This window comes from Rhineura floridana, chromosome 4, assembly GCF_030035675.1.
Source record: "Rhineura floridana isolate rRhiFlo1 chromosome 4, rRhiFlo1.hap2, whole genome shotgun sequence".
Taxonomy (NCBI): domain Eukaryota; kingdom Metazoa; phylum Chordata; class Lepidosauria; order Squamata; family Rhineuridae; genus Rhineura; species Rhineura floridana.
The window spans coordinates 169,986,283-170,007,532 of record NC_084483.1 but is presented as its reverse complement, the minus strand read 5'-3'; the positions used below and the strand labels follow the sequence as shown (position 1 = coordinate 170,007,532).

Sequence of the window (21,250 nt, the reverse complement as noted above, 5' to 3'; positions counted from 1 at the left end):
AAAGTTAAAGAGGAAAGCACAAAAGCAGAACTACAGCTGAATGTCAAAAAAGACTAAAGTAATGACAACAGAAGATTTATGTAACTTTACAGTTGACAATGAGGACATTGAACTTGTCAAGGATTATCAATACCTCGACACAGTCATTAACCAAAATGGAGACAATAGTCAAGAAATCAGAAGAAGGCTAGGACTGGGGAAGGCAGCTATAAGAGAACTAGAAAAGGTCCTCAAATGAAAAGATGTATCACTGAACACCAAAGTCAGGATCATTCAGACCATGGTATTTCCAATCTGTATGTATGGATATGAAAGTTGGACAGTGAAAAAAGCAGGTAAGAGAAAAATTAACTAATTTGAAATGTGGTGTTGGAGGAGAGCTTTGCGCATACCATGGACTGTGAAAAAGACAAATAATTGAGTGTTAGAACAAATTAAACCAGAACTGTCACTGGAAGCTAAAATGATGAAACTGAGGTTATCATACTTTGGACATATCATATCCTGGTTAAATTCATCCTGGATTACATAAAGATGCAGGTTCTGAGTTTTAACTAAAGACAACAAAATTTAAAAGCAACATAGAACCTGCACAATTCACTTGAGTAATTTATCTTTTCTTCATAAAGATTATAATTCCATCGAGGTCACAACAACTGTGGCCCAGTAAACCCCCTTGCATTTCCCAACTGGAGTTACGAACATTTAAACTGGCTAAAGTCTACAGTTTTTTGACAAGGCAATATTTTCATTAACGAAAAGGCCTTCATCTGGGTTAAGATTAGCAGACATTTCAAAACTCTAATAATGATTAAGAATAAAGGGCAAAAAAGTGAAGATGTCTCACACAGAGGTAATAGACACAAATATAAATTTAAAGCAATCCACTCCATGTAACCTGCCTTGCCAGATCTTTTAACTTATTGGGAAAGTCACTCGACTTAATATTGACACAAAGATGTGTAAATCAATACATTCAGAATGAGTGATATATTTTAATTTAAAAATGCTCCAACTATAGCAGTAAATCTATGCACTTAGCACATACAAATCATCCAAATGCTATGCTTCTTGGGATTTAATATCAAGATACCACAGAAGCATGGGATGCATACCTCACACTGCAAATTTAATTTCTTGTGATCTGCCTGCTCCCCCTGAACATAGCTACAAGTGGGTTGTATTGTACAGTCACAGTAAAATGTGGGGAGTTAGGATGCTTAAATCCCACAGAGGTTAATGGGATTTAAGCCAGCAAACTGTGTTCAAGATTACAGCTTGGGGCAAACTGGTGTACTAAGGATATTTTACTTATTTATACTTTATAATTCTATAACTGGTATTTTGCAACTTCTGCCACATCAACTTGTTGATTATGATCAGAATATTTTTTTTCAAGTTAGTATGTATATCCAGTGAAATTAAGGGAAGAAATTTAAACAAGAAAGCCTGATGGACAAAACCAAACTAAATTAGAAGTTCCCCACCCCAATGGGTGATTTCCAAAATTGCTCACTAAAATAAATGGACCCACTTTGAGTATGACGAACAGATGTCATCCTATCTCTTCCTAATACATTTTTTTAATTATATATCCCACCTGATGTCAGATGCTTGGGATAGGCAACAATAAAAAACAGAGAGTGAGCGTACACAGGAAGCTGCTCATATATATCCAATCAGATGTCCAGTATTGTCTACTCAATACTACTCAAACTACTTTCTCAAGAAAAGATATTTCGTATTACCTGGTACCTGATCCTTTTTGATACCAGACATGGAGCCTAGGGCCTCTGTGAATCTATATGCAAAGTATGACCTATGGTCCCTCCCAGCATCACTTTCTAAATATATATTTTTTAAAATGGTAAAAACAGCTGACTTCCGGGAAGGGTGACTTCGCTTGTGCCTGCTTTTGAGACGGGCTCCCGCCTCAGAAGACGCTTATTCAGATATAAATCAGTCAGAACATTTTTTTTTTGACTGATGAAATTTCTCCCGGGCAGGGAGAAACGTAGAGATCAACCTCAAAAGCCTGTTTTTGTTGGGAGGACTGGATTTCATTAATTTATGAGAAAAGGTCCAGCCAGCAATGCCGGACGGACTTCCGAACAAGCTCTATCTGATTAATGCGATACGTTTATCTTTTCTTCAAAGAGAAAACGGACTAACAGGCAAGCACCCTTCTTTCTATTATTTTTTTTACTTGGTTTAAATTGTTGCAGCAAAAAGAGATTTGTCAAATGAATCAGCTTTAAAGAACTTCTGGGTGAGCTATAACTCTTCTCTGTTATTCACAAAATTAACAGCTTATCTCTGTTTCTATTGCAAAAAGCTGTCCTGGAAGTGCATTCTAAAGATATAAACAGAAGAGGGATTTCTATTCCGAGGAACATTATATTGTCTGGGACTATTCTCTTTTTGGTCTATTTTATTTTGACGAATCTGCTTCTTCATGACGCCACTAACTGTTTTGATGCTGGGAACTAAATTTGTTTTGTATTCTTGAACATAGAGAGATAAGGCAGGCTGCTCTGTTTATACTGTGATGTCATCAAGCCTGGAATATTAACCCAATTGTTGCTGAAATAAGAAGTGGTTCTTCTTTATTTTTGTTTTGTTTTGTTTTCGTGGTTTTAAAAATGGCAATCAAGAAAGTGGCTGAGAATCTGGAAGTAATTATGTTTCAGAAAATAATGGATAAGATTGAGATAACGAAACAAACCCTGCGACAGGGCAGTAAGGAGCTGAAAATTGAACTGAGCAAAATGACGCAGGAGCTTAAAGAAATAGGGGATCCTGTGAGAGAGGAGAATGAGATCAGAGATGAGAAAAGAAAAAATAAAGGGAAGATACAAGCCCTGGAGATTGGAACAAATGTGGAATTGGAAAAAGATCTGGAGTTTATGGATATTAGAAATAAAATCTACTGTTTGGAATTTAACGTTATCTCTGAAGAAATTGATGGAGATATTAGAGATAAAGTTATCAATGGCTTGGATAATCTTCTGGACTGGAATGACGTGATGGAGCTTGATATAGAGAAAATCTATGGAATTAACTGCAGCCATGTGACAATGGAAAAACTCTCAAGAGATGAGCCAGTGCATTTTGTAAAAAAGAAGAACACAGATATGACTTTACAACAACATTTCAGCAACTTATTCAGAATTGATGGCAAGAAAATATTTGGGATAGAGGAAATTCCCATCAGACTCTTATTATATGACTATGGCTATGACAGCAAGATTATTATGGAATACTGATAATGGAAGATTGGACACTGAAATTACTGGACAACAGGACTATTGAAGATGGAAGATGGAATTAATAGGGATAATGGAATAATGGCTATTGAAATTATTGGACCTAACAGATTTTGATGAGATGGATTAATCAATATGTTTATTTGGACTATGGTTATGACAATAAGATTATTATTATTATTAACGAGATGGATTAATCGACATGTTTATTTGGAGAAAAATTGATAGATATATTTCTTAAAGAATTGAAACCTCTCTTTGACTTTTTGTGGAAAGAATAAAGTAATGTTTATGAGATTTGATGATTAATTAAGATAACTACTGGAGGAAAGTGATTTTATAATATAATTTAAGAGACAGGATTGTTATATATTGTAGACCTACAACTGATTTGATCTGCGACAAATGGGAAGTCAACATTTTATTTTTTTGTTTAATCATTTTTGTTTTGTTTTGTTTTTTGTCTTTGAATGTTTTATGATTTTGTTTTGTATGTTTTATGAAAATTTGAATAAAAATTATTGAAAAAAAATGGTAAAAACAGCTATTGGTGTGTGAAATGCTGCACAAATTAACAATTAACTCATTGCTAATGGCTCACAACGTGTCACTCAGTACTGGTGTGCCAAAACAGAGAAACACTACATAGTTCACTAAATATGTTCTACTCCTTTTGAACTTCCAGAAGAATTGAATTTTATAGATACAGAACAAGCAGCACCTCCACATGCCTTAAATATTGAAGCTTTGTTTATGCTTATGACAGCACATTATCAGTCATGGAGATAACTACAGGACACTGCAGGTACAAAGCCATTATAGGGCTTTGTTAAGTCAGTCAATACCTTGGATATCATTTGGACATTTTCTAGTAACCAGTGCAGACTCTGAAGTACCTGAGGGGGCAAGCTGATGTATTCATCATTAGTTGCAGCTTCCCAACAATCTTCAAATGTAATTTCACATTAAATGCATTACATCAATGATGGCTACCAGTCCGAAGACCAAGATCAGTGGAAAAACTCAGAGACAATGACACTGTAATCATGTTTGTTTTACTACCCATTTTTGGGGTGGAGACATGGTGCTACTGCATTCAGTGACAGTCATGCCTCTCTGCAAACATTGTGTTCTGGCCTTAATCTGAAAAAAAAAAGACTATGGTTGTCTCATTAGATGGGAGTGGAGGAGAGCTGATAAAAAACAGCCCAAGTGCTGCTGCCTCCTGTGACCAAGGGAGGTTTTATCATAATATCACATACAGGTATCTTAATCATTTCTGGATTCATTTTCAGCTTGACCCGCACCAGGATGGTTAGGGCAGAAACTGCCAATGTCAAATGAAATAGAGCAGAGTGATGTGTCACAAACATAGTGAAGCTCAGCATGATCTAACTTAATGGTCTCTTATAAGCACTGAAAATGAAAGGGGGAGGGACATGAACAACCCCAAGCAAGGGTCCCAAGTTGACTGGAAATCATCCATCTTATGACTCTGTATGAGGAACAAGTAGAACCGTTCAAGAGCAGCCTGATCACACCTGCCAGTTGGTAAGCTTTCATGCTCTTTCTACTACAATGAACTCAGCATTTAAGGACTGCATCCGTATGCAGTGCTAAGCCTTAAACCTTGGCTTAAACCATACTGTGCACCAGCTTTGTTTGAAAGCTCCCACTTTGATCCTACATTTGCATGAGCAGGTAAACAAATCTTGAAGGTTAGCTTAGCACTGTCTCTGAACCTGGGCTTGTAGTTTCTTTTGCCCTAACATAATAACTCTCCTAACAGAGGAGAGCTTTACGCATACCATGGGCTGGGAAAAAGAGAAATAATTGGGTGTTCAATCAAATTAACCCAGAACTATCACTAGAAGCTAAAATGATGAAGCTAAGGTTATCATACTTTGGACACATCATGAGAAGACATGATTCACTAGAAAAGACAATAACGCTGGGAAAAACAGAAGGGAGTAGAAAAAGAGGAAGGCCAAACAAGAGATGGATTGATTCCATAAAGGAAGCCACAGACCTGAACTCACAAGATCTGAACAGGGTGGTTCATGACAGATGCTGTGGAAGGTCACTGATTCATAGGGTCACTATAAGTCAGAATTGACTTGAAGGCACATAGCGACAAACAGAATACAATTGTTAGGGCAAAAAACAAACAAACCATGGTTTAAGGCCTGCTAGCAATTGTGGTTTGTTAGGGCAAAACAAACCAGGATCCCTGGTTTGAACACAACAGTAAGCTGTCCCCTTTGTAGTTTAACAAATCACGTAAAGGTAGGCATGAAATGGTAGTGCTTGGACAGTGTGCATCAGTACACAGTCATGCACACTATGATTTAGTAAACCAAAGATTATGGCTTAGCATGTGTGAGCACAACCAATGTGTTCTTTCAACAGTTTGATATTTGTTAATATTCAGGTACATTTAAGGATGGTAAGCCAACACAGAGCATTGGATCCTCACCCTTTTCAACGAGAAATAGCAGATAATTCAGACAACAAACATATTTCTTGAAAATTAGTTACTTAAAAGACCTCTGTGCTAAGGGATGCATAAAAAACCTTTAAAGAATCAGCTCCAAGTGAATCCATGCCAGGCATTTTGCCAAGAGACAGACTATTAAAGGCTTCAATGATCTCTTCCTCAGAGATGGACCTGCCAAGATGAATCCTCTCAGATACAGTAGGGAGGTTAAGTGAGGTCATAAAGTCCCTCCTCTCCCCAGCTGTAGGTACTTTAGCAGTCTGAACATTGTGCTAGAGAAATAAATGAATGCTTTAGGAGTTTATCTTTAATTAGGCTGGTGCCAACAGGGTTTCTCTGAGGTGGTACTGTGCTTGGACTTTTGTCTGACTTGATTAACGTAGCAGAACAGTGAACTGGTTCTGGCATGCTACTGGAGTAGTTTGTTTTGTGAAAGTCAAGGCCATTTGACACCTCTGGGCTACATGCTCATCTACAGAAGAGTTGGCCACTTCCAGTTCCTCTAACAAAGCAGAATAAAATCAAAGTATAGATGCACCTCATCTTCAACCATTATTTTTAAATTTCTGCAGAGATCAAGAGTTTACCTATTTATTTGAAGACGTTACATATTCATTCCAAGTAGCTTTAAATTTTTTGGGGGTGGGAGAGAATATTATGAGTTATGTAGCTTGCTTGTGTAACTAGCCATTGCTCATGGTAAGCCAGGATTCCTGAAAGTAAATGTGGCAGAAGTCCTTCTTGCAGTACGGGAGGAGGACAGGAAAGCAAATGAGCTCAATGCAATGCTGGGGCTCGTCCATGTAGTGCTGAATCATCCCTGTGAATATATGACTGAGAAGAAATTTAAACTGGGGGCTTACTGGCTCACAGCTGACACTCAGCCACAATACTATATATCAGCTCCCAGATGAAAACAGCATAGGGTAACTAAGGTTTTGTAGCTGGACATTTGAGTGATCCGTGTTTTCATGACTCCTGTTAGGCCAGAAAATACCACCATCTTAAGAAAGCTCATGCAGGAAGTCTTGAAGGTGATTTAAAGTTTTTCACACTTAAAGACTGTAGCTTTGAAATCTCCACGTAATTCTACCTAAATTCCTTTGCCCTTTCCTAACTTTAAGCAACTTATTCCAGCTAATAGTTCTTGACATGGCTGGTAAACTAACCATGCAATACATCCAACTTGTCAGGACACAAAAGTTCAATAAGCACACCTTGCTGCAAGCATATCAGTTCATCCACTATAGTCTGTAGGTGCTATCTGGGCACACTCAGAAGCTGGCTGCTTTGTCCCAAAACTCACTTCTGTTTTATTTTCCACTGAAAATACCTAAGGGATTGCCAATAGTACTCCTGATTTCTCAGTGTACACTATGGAACTCGTGTTGACCAACAACCTGGAACATGAATAATCCATCATGTTACATGGATTATACTTTTAATATTCTCCTTTGGCTTCATTATCTGTCATGGGTGTTTTATTCTGGAAGAGACTGTGTTGAGCAGAATCTTCCCCTATGTTTCTGGCTGTATGTAAGATTTGGTACACACACAATTGTAAAATTATTAACAGGCAGATTTTGTGGATTTAGAGATAATTCTAAATCTAAAAATCTTTTGGGAGACTATATACTAATATATTCATTTTTTCTTTCAATGAACAGAACGTTGTTTGAAAATTGCTTTATTAATGAGGTCCTGGCAACTTCATAATGGCATAAGACTTTCTATGAAAATCAAATATTTAAAGAGAGAAAAACTGAGCATATTGACACTATTTTTAGATGAACAGGTAAGACCTGTAATTAATGCCTGCTCTTTAGTGAAGAAAACAGATGTTTTCTTCGCTATGTAATTAGTGAAATTAATGAATTCTAATGCTTCCATGTAAATGATTTCTTTACCTCAGAAATCAATCATTTCAACACCCAAGATGTTATCACTGGACAGATTCACCAATATGCCACAACTTCAACTTGATCTGCTGTATTTATTATGTCATTATTTTCCTCCCAGTTGTCTATGAAGTGTTTTCTAACATTCTCCTAGTCTGTCAACATTCTGGCGTCTATGGTGTAAACAAAGCATGATTATGTATTATGACATTTGTATAATGGGTAGTAATTACACAGAATGCCAATCACTGAATCTACAAGTCTTATCAGAACTACCAGTTGCAGTAGGATTTGGTGGTAGGAGTTCTGAGGTGGTACAATAGGCTTTCTTACTTCAGATGACAACTGGGAGGTGGGATGGGGGGAATAATCTGCTGCCCCACATAGAAAACAGAGATAATTGTGTGATAATATCTAGTGTTCTACTTGGAGGAAGGGTTTGGAGTTTTGCTTTTTACATTGAAATGGAAATGAACTGCCTTCAAGTCGATTCCGACTTTTGGTGACCCTATGAATAGGGTTTTCATGGTAAGTGGTATTCAGAGGTGGTTTACCATTGCTTTCCTCTGAGGCTGAGAGGCAGTGACTGGCCCAAGGTCACCCAGTGAGCTTCATGGCTATGTGGGGATTCGTACCCTGGTCTCCCAGGTCATAGTCTAACACTAACCACTATGCCACACTGGCTCATGCCAAACCAGTATTCTGAAGTGACATGGTCCACTCTTGTTACCTTAGCACTCAGCCACCTCATTCTCCTGTATATACAGATCTAACACGCCAATGTGTTCAAACAGCTGATGTGTTGGCATTTGACAAGAGATTTCAAATCTATGATCCACTTCAGACTAAAAGTGGCAAAATCACATCTTTGAATGCTCTTCTATGGAAAACAATACAAACTCGTAAGTAGAAAGCAAGCATGCAGAGAGAGGGGCTGAACCAAAATCTCTCTCGTTGATATGCTAGTTTTTTATATGTAGGGCATCTCCCACCTATAGTCTAATGTGGTACAATCACTCTATCACCTAATTCCTCTGAACGATTCCCCTGAGAATTCCCGAGACCAAGCTATAGACTTGCAGGATGGATGCAAGTCACTTCTTCCAGATTCAGCTCTTTATCTAGAAACAATGATATTAAGCTTATTTTGAGGACTAAAAACAGTGATTTGCACAAATTAAGTACTATATAAAATAATGAATAATCTACCACCTCCACAACCCAACACTTACTAACATGGACAAGACTACCTGTTCATTTCAATTGAGAGTATATTTGAATATGTATTCCTTCGTGTACACAGATGCACTGAAATATATACTGATTCCTGCATTTATTTTTCCAGTAAAAATTTATCAGAAGGGAAAAGAGAAAAATTATCCGAGCAGTTACATGATCAATTATTGGAGGATACAATATATTTATACAAATCAACATTTATGTTACTACTTTTGAAGCAGTCTTATCATACTGGAAATAGCTGATATCTTGAAATGTAGTAAGAATGTAAAATAATGAAGACAATAAAATGTACCTAAGCATATGTAGTGCACATATATGATGTTATTCTTAATCTGACATTATTAGACTTTTTAAATGCTTTCAAATGAATGAATGAATACAATTATTGGCTATATCTGGACAAGCTTTTTGGCTATGTATGCACAGATCAATTAAGCCAACTTCAATATTAAGGATATTAAACCAACTTAAAATAATGATGTAATATCCTAGACTGGTTTGGACAAAATGGGAAACTGGTTTGTTTGCCAATATGAACATAGGGAGGAGCAACAGGGGCTGCAAGTGTGACCAAAAACTCATTGTCTGAACACAGCCACAGAATTTCCATTATAAAAGTTGAGAAAAGGATGTTTGTTATCTTACTGAATGAATGCGAATGCAAATAGGACATTTCTACTTGTCTGTGTTCAGCTGAACAAATGTGCGCACTTTAGTTTATTTGCTTTAATTTTTCCATTTTCTTATGCAATCAAGAGCTGCAAGTCTTGCAATGTCTTGCATTAAAAGTGTTGCAATGATCTCACTAGTTGCTTTACTAGTTAGCCCCTTTCAACAAGTTACAAGTCTTATAATCACGTTATGATCAAAATTTTACTGGATTGAATCAAAGTTCAAGGGCATTAAATGTGTAAAGGTCATAAAAAAGAAAAAGGTTGGGTTATAGATTTTAACTTCTTAACTAAAAAATTGACTCAAAACAGATTTTATAATTTACAATGAATTGAAAGAAAAAAAACATTAGACCATAGCAAAAGTGGCACAAATGTATCAAGCAGCAAATGAATAAACATTTGAGAAGATTTATTATTAGAAATTGAAATAAATTTTTGAAAAGATAAATTGATTTTAGTTAAAAGGTATAACTGACAATTTATTGGGCGGGAAGATGCATTATTTTCCAATTGTTATCCGCTTACAGTAAAACTGATTTGTGTCCTATTGTATTTTATGGAAAAGGAGAGAGCAACTTTCAGTGATTTAGATTAAATGTATTAATCATAACCAGACACTGTGAACTATATATCTACTATTAAAGAAGATTTTTGACATTTAATTCTGTAGCAATATTTTGACTCTGTACCTCTCTTCCTAAATCTAATTCCTGCTGCAGTTGGCCGATTTCTTCCTCTAAATTTTATGAGACTTAAAGTAGTATTTTAACCACCCATGCGGTAAATAATGCAGGATTAGAAATATTTAGTGTTTTGTTTCCCTTTGAAGAGTACAAATCCATCAAACCCAAAGCGTTTTCTTTGAAAGAAAGAAAGAAAGAAAGAAAGAAAGAAAGAAAGAAAGAAAGAAAGAAAGAAAGAAAGAAAGAAAGAAAGAAAGAAAGAAAGAAAGAAAGAACTGTTTCAGCCATAGGCAATATCAGGTACTTTAAAATGTATACAGTAAAGAACACACAAGTCAAATACATGATATCTATGAACTGGAAGCTATAAGTATATGAACTGGGCAGAAATTTATAAAATTTAATAAAAAGTGTTAATATGAAAGTATTGTATAAGTTCTAAAACCTGTAGCAGACACCATTAGCTAACACTGGTCAGACTGGTACCTGTGCACTGGAACAGGCTTCTATGTGCAGAACAACTTGCAAGGTACACTCTATGTGTGCAAAATAGTTGAATGGGCTGAAAAACTTTATATCCAGCACTTAGGGATACACATGTGGATTTGCTGGACTAGGTTCATGCATAATCAGCCTTGAAAGCATTACTAATTTACTTCGGAGTTACCTGTCCCTTACTCCCAGAAGGTTACCGGAGCAGTAAGAGTTTGACTATCTTCAATTCATCAAGTAAACATATGCATCATTGCATGCAACAAGCATGCCTGCATGCAAGGACTGTAGACTGAGGCCACAAAAAAGAATTGTATTTCTCATTTCCTAAACAGGAAATTACTGTTAGGAAGTGTCAACTCTGCAGATTCACTCCCTTCCCCCCAAAAATACACCAATACTGTCCAAACTCCTCCCTGTCAAATATTTTCTGACTTTTCCTTTGTCTGGATGTGGTGTTTTTGGAACAGAAATCCTAACTTATAGTAAAGATCCTCCCTAATGTGGACAGTGTTTATCAACAGTGACTTGGACAAGAATGTTAGCTACAGTGGCATTCATGGTTCTCTACCTGGAAGATATCTATCATTGGGTTCTGGATTTCCTGACTATATTCCTCAGGAATAGCTGGTCTTCTGTTAGGACCAATTTCTTGCTCTGAATCTCTATTGCTATTATATACTTCTTCACAACAAACGTTGCTAGAAAACAACTCCATGATTTGAATTTTCACTGTATTTCGTATATATTATAATCCAAGAAATGCTTACAATCACCCTGCAAAAAAGTTTACAACTGTTACCTCCAAAATGCAGATGGAGGACTGAGGCAGATATAAAGTGACCTTGTGAGTTTGTGACAAAGGTGGCATCTGAACCAGAAATTGTCTCAGCCACAGCCTTTGCAAATATGCTACAACAGCTCTAAGAACATTAAAATACTGCTGTTCTAGGATGGATACTGAACACCAGTAATGTTCAAATTACACAAGCAGACTGCTTTACTGAGTCAGATGAAAGTAGCTGTACATCCAACACAGATGTTTACTGATAAGTGAGAATCCTAAGGAAACAGTAAAGGCAATGTGCTAGATGTATACTCCTCATCAATTAAGTAGGCAACAGTAAATGTTTATAATTTAGCAAAATTCTATAGAGATGTAAAAAACAGTAGACGGTCTTCAACAAACCCAACTAACCCATCCCGTCAATGCAAGGATTTCCATGTGCACAGTGGGACTTCCTCCCCCAATGTGTGTCCCATGTTCTCTAAATCTGCTCCAAATGGTTGGGGGAACCCTAGAACAGATTTAGGGGGTATGTGGTGGGAGGAGAGGGGAGAACATTCCACTGTACAAGCAGAAATCCGTGTGGTGACAGAACATTCACATAGTGCTATATTGGATACAGGCCAATTTACTGTTAACCTTTTCCCAATTATTTGATGTATGGAACTAATGCTGCAGTTGAATAGTAGTTCAGCAGTAAGCAGCAGGAACAGGAAATAAAGGCGGCAAAAATAATACCAGATGCATTTTCAGTTTGACTGTCCTCTCATAACCGGGAAGAAAGAGTGAGGGAGAAACGCAAATACAAACACATCAGAGCACTAAGACCAACTCCTCTCAGGGATGACTGGCACCAATGGCCCAGTGAGAAGGATACTGATAAATGGTTGTTTTGATATTGTCTTATTCTGGTTTAATTGTATTTCAATTTTACTTCTAAGCCTCGTTGTAAGGATTTGTATCTTTAAAGACTAGATATAAGTCATTTAAATAATGTTTAGATCCTCGAAAAGAACACATCTAGGAAAACTAAGAGTTAAAGTAGTTGCTCATTTAAGGAAAGTGTCTTGATGTCAGAACCAAAGCAGAGCTTTAGACTTTAAGGTGTCTTACAGTCAGATTTACCAGCAACGGATCATCCACAGCATCCCTGACAGAAACCAGCCCAACCTTTTTTTGGAAAGCATCTAAATGGAAGGTTATTATACTATTTTACAAGATGAAAAATTCTTTTACTTATCTGCTCTTTTGCTCATTCTAGATGGGAGAACTGATTCCTTTGGAACCTCCTGCAGCTGCATTCCTCCACACCACTTCCCATGCCATTCCCCACTCACACTAGTGGATTTTCAGGATGTGCGAGTACCAGGCTGCAATCATATACCAACTTATCTAGCAGTAAGTCTCACTGAACTCAATGAGACATAGTTCTAAGTAAACACGGATAGGATTGCCCTGGGATTTAATTTTATCTGCTGCTGATTAAAAATTGCTGTGAACTGTTTTTGTTTTAGGATAGATTTTACCTTGCTTTAATTATATTGATATTTTTGTGTTAGTTTGTAAAAAAAAGGAATAATAATGGTTTTTATGTCTAACAGCTTTGATACAATTAATGGACTGCCATCATCCAATTCTATCAGAGACCAAAAAGATTTGTTCATTAATAGCTATTCGAGTTTCCTGTAGTTAGTCCATGATACATAGTAGTATTTCTGGGAGCCACGAGCTGCACAGAATTGTACGATAAGGTTTGTGCGTGCAACGCATACAGAGTTTACAGCTTGGCACGGCCGTCAGATGATGCCTTATACGAAAGTGTGTCCGTTTCTCCCTTTATTCCTTTCATAGATATTGAGCCACTGTTCCTGTGCAGACATCACAAACTCTTCTAAGCTAAAGGTGAAAGAATTAGGTCATCATCCCAATTCTGTTCAATGAGTTGCATTTGCAATATTCTCCTTTGCTCTGGAAATTAATTTCTCTAAAAGCACTTTTGGTTTCAGTGTAACATTCTAATAGCTGTAATTACTTCTTTTTCTGCATTACCAGATGTCACAGGTATTACATTTTTCGTTTGTTTTTGTCACTGGATTTCAGCATTTTAAAGATGCCTTTCAAATTTCCTCATTAATAACAAATAAGCATGTGTGTGCTGTCTTGACAGGCCAAGGCAAATGCACTGGGTGAGACTGTGGGGGCAAAAGTGGACAGCCAGGCTGCATGTGAAACAGGAATATGGTACTCAATACTGTTGTGTACTACTGCCCAAAAATGTAGATGCACCCATTTCATCTTCCCTATGTAATTATTGTATTTGCAACATCCCAAACACATTATCTATCTATCTATCTATCTATCTATCTATCTATCTATCTATCTATCTATCTATCTATCTATCTATCTATCTATCTATCTATCTATCTATCTATCTATCTATCTATCTATCTATCTATCTATCTATCTATAAACACACACACATACACACAGAAGAGTATGCTATTTGACCGGCTTTCCTCTATAAAGTACAGTGCCTTGCAAAAGTAATCAGACCCCTGACCAATGCTCTCGTATTACTGAATTACAAATGGTACATTTAGTTCTGTATGATATTTTATTTTGAAACACTGAAACTCAAAATCAGTTATTGTAAGGTGACATTGGTTTTATGTTGGGAAATGCTTGTAAGAAACATAAAAAACTGAAACATGTTGCTTGCATAAATATTCAACCCACACACATTAATATTTGATAGAGCCACCTTTTGCTGCAATAACAGCTTTAAGTCTTTTGGGGTAGGTATGTACCAGCTTTGGACACAGTATTGGAGGGATTTTGGCCCATTCCTCTTGGCAGATTCACTCCAGGTCATTCAGGTTGGTCGGATGTCGCTTGTGGATCGCAATTTTCAAACAGCACCACAGATTCTCAATGAGATTGAGATCAGGACTTTGACTGGGCCACTGTAGGACATTCATCTTTTTGTTCTTGAGCCATTGCATTGTTGCTTTGGCTTTGTGCTTGGGATCATTGTTCTGCTGAAAAGTGAATTTCCTCCCAAGCTTCAGTTTTTTAGTGGACTGAAGCAGGTTCTCTTGCAGTATTTCTCTGTATTTTGCTCCATCCATTCTTCCTTCAGTTTTAACACCCAGTCCCTGCTGATGAGAAGCATCCCCACAGCATTTATTTATATTTTATTTATTTATTTATTAAATTTATATACCGCCCGACTAGCAATAGCTCTCTGGGCGGTGAACATAAAACAGCATAAAAATACAATAAATAACAAAACAATACTAAAATACAAGCAACAATCCAACACAATAAACATTTTTAAAATTAAATCAGTGTAACTTAAAATGCTTCAGAGAATAGGAAGGTTTTGACCTGGCGCCGGAAGGAGAGCAGAGTCGGCGCCAGGCGTACTTCCTCAGGGAGACTGTTCCATAGTTCGGGGGCCACCACTGAGAAGGCCCTAGATCTTGTCATCACCCTCCGGGCATCCCTGTGAGTTGGAACCCGGAGGAGGACCTTCGTAGCAGAACGTAGTGCACGGGCCGGTTCATATCGGAAGAGGCGTTCCGCAAGGTATCGTGGTCCCGCACCGTATAAGGCTTTATAGGTTAATACCAACACTTTGAATCTAGCCCGGAAACATATTGGCAACCAGTGCAAGCTGGCCAGAACAGGTGTTATATGCTCGGACCGCTTGGTCCTTGTCAGCAATCTGGCCGCCGCATTTTGCACTAGTTGTAGCTTCCGAACTGTCTTCAAAGGTAGCCCTACGTAAAGCGCATTACAGTAATCCAAACGTGAGGTTACCAGAGCATGTACCACTGATGTAAGGTCCTCTTTACTCAAATAGGGACGTAGCTGGGCTACCAACCGAAGTTGGTAAAACGCATTCCTAACCACCGAGGCTACTTGAGCCTCAAGTGAGAGGGAAGAGTCTAAAAAGACTCCCAGACTACGAACCCGGTCCTTTAGGGGGAGTGTAACCCCGTCCAGGACAGGGTATATATCCACCATCCGATCAGAGAACCCGTCCACCAACAGCATCTCAGTCTTGTCTGGATTGAGCTTCAGTTTGTTAACTCTCATCCAGTCCATTGTCGAGGCCAGGCAACGGTTCAGCAAATCGACAGCCTCACCTGAAGAAGATGAAAAGGAGAAGTAGAGCTGCGTGTCATCAGCATACTGATGACAACGCACTCCAAAACTCCTGATGACCTCTCCCAACGGCTTCATGTAGATATTAAAAAGCAGGGGGGACAAAACTGACCCCTGCGGGACCCCATATTGGAGAGCCCGCGGTGTCGAGCAATGTTCCCCAAGCACTACCTTCTGGAGACGACCCGCCAAGTAGGAGCGGAACCACTGCCAAGCAGTACCTCCAACTCCCAACTCCGCGAGCCTCTCCAGAAGGATACCATGGTCGATGGTATCAAAAGCCGCTGAGAGATCAAGGAGAATCAACAGAGTTACACTCCCTCTGTCTCTTTCCCGACATAGGTCATCGTACAGGGCGACCAAGGCTGTCTCAGTGCCAAAACCGGGCCTAAAACCCGATTGAAATGGATCTAGATAATCAGTTTCATCCAATAGCGCCTGGAGCTGGCCAGCAACCACCCGTTCCAAGACCTTGCCCAGGAATGGAACATTCGCCACTGGCCTGTAGCTGTTAAAATTGTCTGGGTCCAAGGAAGGCTTTTTCAGGAGTGGTCTCACCACTGCCTCTTTCAGACAGCCCGGGACCACTCCCTCTCGTAAAGAGGCATTTATCACTTCCTTGGCCCAGCTACCTGTTCCATTCCTACTAGTTTTTATCAGCCAGGAGGGGCAAGGATCCAGTACCGAAGTGGTTGCACGTACCTGTCCAAGCACCTTTTCCACGTCCTCGAGTTGAACCAACTGAAGCTCATCCAACAAAACAGGACAAGACTGTGCTCCGGACATCTCACTAGGATCTACTGCTATAACTTGAGAGTCTAGGTCCTGGCGGATACATGAGATCTTATTCTGGAAGTGATCGGCAAACTGATTACAGCGGGCCTCCGATGATTCCACCGTGTCCGGAGGGTTTGAATGGAGAAGCCCCCGGACAACTCGAAAGAGCTCCGCTGGGCGGCAAAGAGATGATTTAATAGTGGCAGCAAAATGATGTTTTTTAGCTGCCTTCACTGCTCCTACATAGAGCTTAGTCGAAGCACTAACCAGCGCATAATTGTATCCGTCGGGAGTTCGTCTCCATTTCCGCTCAAGCCTCCTCCTATCTTGCTTCATCGCTCTCAGCTCCGGAGTATACCATGGAGCTGTATGAGCTCTACACAGGAGAGGGCGTGCAGGAGCGATCGTGTTTACAGCCCGGGTCATCTCCGTATTCCACAGAGCGACCAGGGCTTCAGCAGGAGCGCCAGTCCTATCAGCCGGAAAATCCCCCAGAGCCCTTTGAAAACCTTCAGGATCCATTAGTCTCCGGGGGCGGACCATTTTAATAAGTCCCCCACCCTTGCAGAGGGAAGAGGTTACTGAAAGTCTAAACTTCAGCAAGCAGTGGTCTGTCCATGACAAAGGGAGTGTTGTAAAACTCCCCACATCCAGATCACTTTCCCCATGCTCAGTAGCAAAAACAAGGTCTAGAGTGTGCCCCGATACATGTGTTGGACCACTAACATATTGAGACAGCCCCATGGCTGTCATGGAAGCCATGAAGTCCTGAGCCGCGCCAGACAAAGTGGTCTCGGCATGAATGTTGAAATCCCCCAGTACTATTAGTCTGGGGGACCTCAACAATATATCCGAGACCACTTCCGCCAGCTCAGTTAGGGAAGCCATTGGGCAGCAAGGTGGGCGGTACACCAAAAGGATTCCCAGCCTGTCCCTCTGGCCCAACACAAAGTGCAAACACTCCAGGCCAGTAACTGAATGAACATGGTGCTTGGTGAGTGAGATGGAACTCTTATAGACGACAGCAACCCCACCTCCCCGACCCTCAGATCTACCATGATGCTGAACCAAGTACCCCGGTGGGCAGAGCTGAGAGAGACCAACTCCTCCCTGCTCACCCACCCAGGTCTCGGTTATACATGCCAGATCGGCTGCCTCATCCACAATCAAATCGTGGACGAGGGAGGTTTTATTATATACCGATCTGGCATTTAATAACAGCAACTGGAGATCTGAGAGTTGGCTGATAGGAATACCAACGACCTTGTGGGTGTGGGAAGGACCGGAACAAGGCACAGCCACAACATGTCTGGACCGCGTTCCCCTTACCTGGCACGTCCTTCTCACAGCGCCATATCTTCCTTTGCCCGTCACTACGGCAATTGGGGCCCCCTCAAGTCTCCCCGCCTGATGGATAAAACTCTCTCCGAAGCACATAATACAACTAAAATATACAACAATTAAATGTATAAAAACAGCTATATATACAGCCATATATACAGCATATAAACATACACACTCACTCAGACATACATTCATATAATCAGGCACCCATTCATCTCAAATTGCATCAACACACCAACAAAAAAGTAAAAAAAATAAAAAAATAAAAAATAAAAAAATAAAAAAATAAAAAATAAAAAAATAAAAAATATAAATAAAAAAAAGAAAGAAAGGAGCAGCACAGCAGCAGCAGCCTCTCCTTCCCTTGGGGCGATGCTTTCTTTCTCCTGCAGGGCCTGGGTCTCCCAGGCCACCTCAGCCAGCCGGCTTATGTATCCCTCCAAAGAGGGACAGGTGGTAAGAATCAGTCCTGGCTGGCTGGGTACCTGGGGCCTGGTCCTGCCAGGCAGAAGTCCCTCAGGGAAGGGTGGTGGAGGTGGAGGTCCCACAGTAGCAATAGCAGCAGCAGCACAGCAGCAGCCTCTCCTTCCCTTGGGGCGATGCTTTCTTTCTCCTGCAGGGCCTGCGTCTCCCAGGCCACCTCAGCCAGCCGGCTTATGTATCCCTCCAAAGAGGGACAGGTGGTAAGAATCAGTCCTGGCTGGCTGGGTACCTGGGGCCTGGTCCTGCCAGGCAGAAGTCCCTCAGGGAAGGGTGGTGGAGGTGGAGGTCCCACAGTAGCAATAGCAGCAGCAGCACAGCAGCAGCCTCTCCTTCCCTTGGGGCGATGCTTTCTTTCTCCTGCAGGGCCTGCGTCTCCCAGGCCACCTCAGCCAGCCGGCTTATGTATCCCTCCAAAGAGGGACAGGTGGTAAGAATCAGTCCTGGCTGGCTGGGTGCTGCCACCACCATACTTTACTGTAGGGATGGTGTGTCTTGAGGCATGGGCAGTGTTAGGTTTGTGCCACACATAGCGCTTTGAGTTTTGGCCAAAGAGCTCTATCTTGGTCTCATCTGACCACAAAACCTTTTCCCACATCACAGCTGGGGCGCTCTCGTGCTTTCTGGCAAACTCTAGACGTGCTTTCAGATGGTACTTTTTGAGTAACGGCCTGTTTCTTGCTACCCTCCCATACAGGCCATTGTTACGCAGAGCTCTTGATATGGTTGACTGGTGTACTATTACTCCACTCCCAGCCACTGAACTCTGTAGCTCCTTCAAAATGATTGTTGGCCTCTCTGTGGCTTCTCTCGCAAGTCTCCTTCTTGTTAGAGCACTGAGTTTTGAGGGCCTGCCTTTTCTTGGCAGTGCCTGGGTGGTGTGATGCAGCTTCCACTTCCTGATTATTGATGCAACTATGCTCACTGGGATATCCATACACTTGGATATTATTTTGTATCCTTTTCCTAATCTATGCATTTGTATTACATTACCTCTCACTTCTGTAGAATGCTCTTTGATCTTCATTTTCCTTCAGATCCACAGCCTGACCAATGATCCTTCAACAGTGGGGTTTTTATCCTGACAGCATTACAGCAACTTTAATGGTTCACAGGTGGAGGCCAATGATAAGGTAATTGTGTCCTCGATAGGCAATTTCTTTCATCTGTGTAAACTGGGAGCTTCCACACCACAGAGGTTGAATACTTATGCAAGCAACATGTTTTAGTTTTTTATGTTTCTTACAAACATTTCCCAACACAAAACTAATGTCACCTTACAATAACTGATTTTGAGTTTCAATGTTTCAAAATAAAATATCACACAGAACAAAATTACAATGTACCATATGTAATTCAGTAATATGAGAGCATTGGTCAGGGGTCTGATTACTTTTGCAAGGCACTGTATGTATTTGATATAAAGAAAATTGCCAAGTAAATATTTTACCTACAAAATTTACAGAGAAAATTATAAAAGCACATCACCCTCTCAAAAGAAAGTATATTCATAAATTGAATCAGCAGTAATTTTTTTGACCAAACGGCTACAGTCTTCTAGAAGCATTTTGTGACACAAATATATATAGCTTTCTGGGAATTATTTAACACTCCAAAATACTTCTCCATGAAACACAATTTTATAACATCCACAGCATTTTAACTATTGAGACATTATAGCAGACAACAACTCTTGTTATATGTACACATAGAGATACAGTATATCTCCATCAATTGAAACTTAATCACCTTTTTACAATTTAGTACGGGAATGCAGTTTTTAGCATGGTTAAGCCATGTATCATCAATACCATGAAGTTAACCTATCAGTTGTAATAGCTTCTATAAAATACCAGAGTGAGACTGTAATAAGCCTAGAAAATGGGCTACAAATCCCAGATATGCTCAAGCAAGCAGTGAACCAAAAACAAAAATTGGGAGATCTGAAACTAGCAACTAGGTACCATTCATCTGATTCATTACCTCTAAAGACAAAGTTCACAGGCCAAGGTTTTAAAGTAGATTATTCAGCTGCTATTTCTGAACAAAGAATTTAAAAAATTCCGTTACCCACAATGGTTTCCATAGTTCCTTTCTTTCCTTTTGTACACCTTATTACATTTATTAAGTAAACAAGCAAGCAGAGATCCAGGATTATTAGGTGTTAGTTATATCCCAAAGTTCAAATGAATGTGATAAGGTTAAATAGCCTTGTATTCTGTTTTTAGCTGACATTATCACCTTCTATGAAATGAGAACGATTCTCAGATTCCAGTACAACAGGGTTATTTTATGAACAATGACATTAGAGATCAGGTTGCTCTAAGTTTATCTCTGGATGCAGTAATTCAGGCACTGTAAGTCTTACTAATTTTTACATATCGCACCAATAATGACTTTGGGGTAAAATAAATAAGGAAGCATTTCCAGAATTAAAAGATAAGCAGATCACTTTAATACATAACACTTCTCTAGACTATACTTAATGCTGTCAATTTGACTTTTGTGTTGCGTTCAATGCATTAACACAGTTCTGAAAGGAGGGACAACTATTCAAAATGTGACAAAAACCAAGCCTCATCATTCTGATTTGTGCTCTGTAAGAGAATTATTTTCACTTATGCACACAAAGTAGATATTTTTTAATGCTGCAATTTATTGGGGTAAAGCAGTTTATTATAAATGATGAGAACCAGCCTACCATTGTGGTTGGGTTTCCGGCAACTTTTTTGATGTTCCTTGCTGGCATTCCGTGAAGGTGACTAAATCTTGTCTGGAAATCTACAAAACAGAATTTCAGCTCAGCTTAAACATACACAATACTAATAGTTTTGCAGCCATTAAGGGAGAATCCAAGAAATGAAGATTCATTCTCGTCTGAAATATTTTTATAGTTCTTTGTATTCGTCTTACTCTGCTATCCTTTATGCACACAAAGCA

At 39.5% G+C, this 21,250-nt stretch overlaps 1 protein-coding gene across 4 annotated transcripts in view; it reads right to left on the bottom strand.

Moving 5' to 3' along the window:
- Window positions 1-21,250, bottom strand: part of GPATCH2 (G-patch domain containing 2) — a 169,450-nt gene that overhangs the window by 130,144 nt on the left and 18,056 nt on the right. For 3 of the 4 annotated variants that reach the window (XM_061625187.1, XM_061625183.1, XM_061625184.1), the window contains exon 5: window positions 21,012-21,091. In XM_061625187.1, coding sequence (XP_061481171.1) covers window positions 21,012-21,091 — 80 coding nt within the window. Of the gene's footprint in view, window positions 1-13,027; window positions 13,436-21,011; window positions 21,092-21,250 lie in introns of those variants that run through there. The other variant, XM_061625185.1, reaches the window with a different exon arrangement.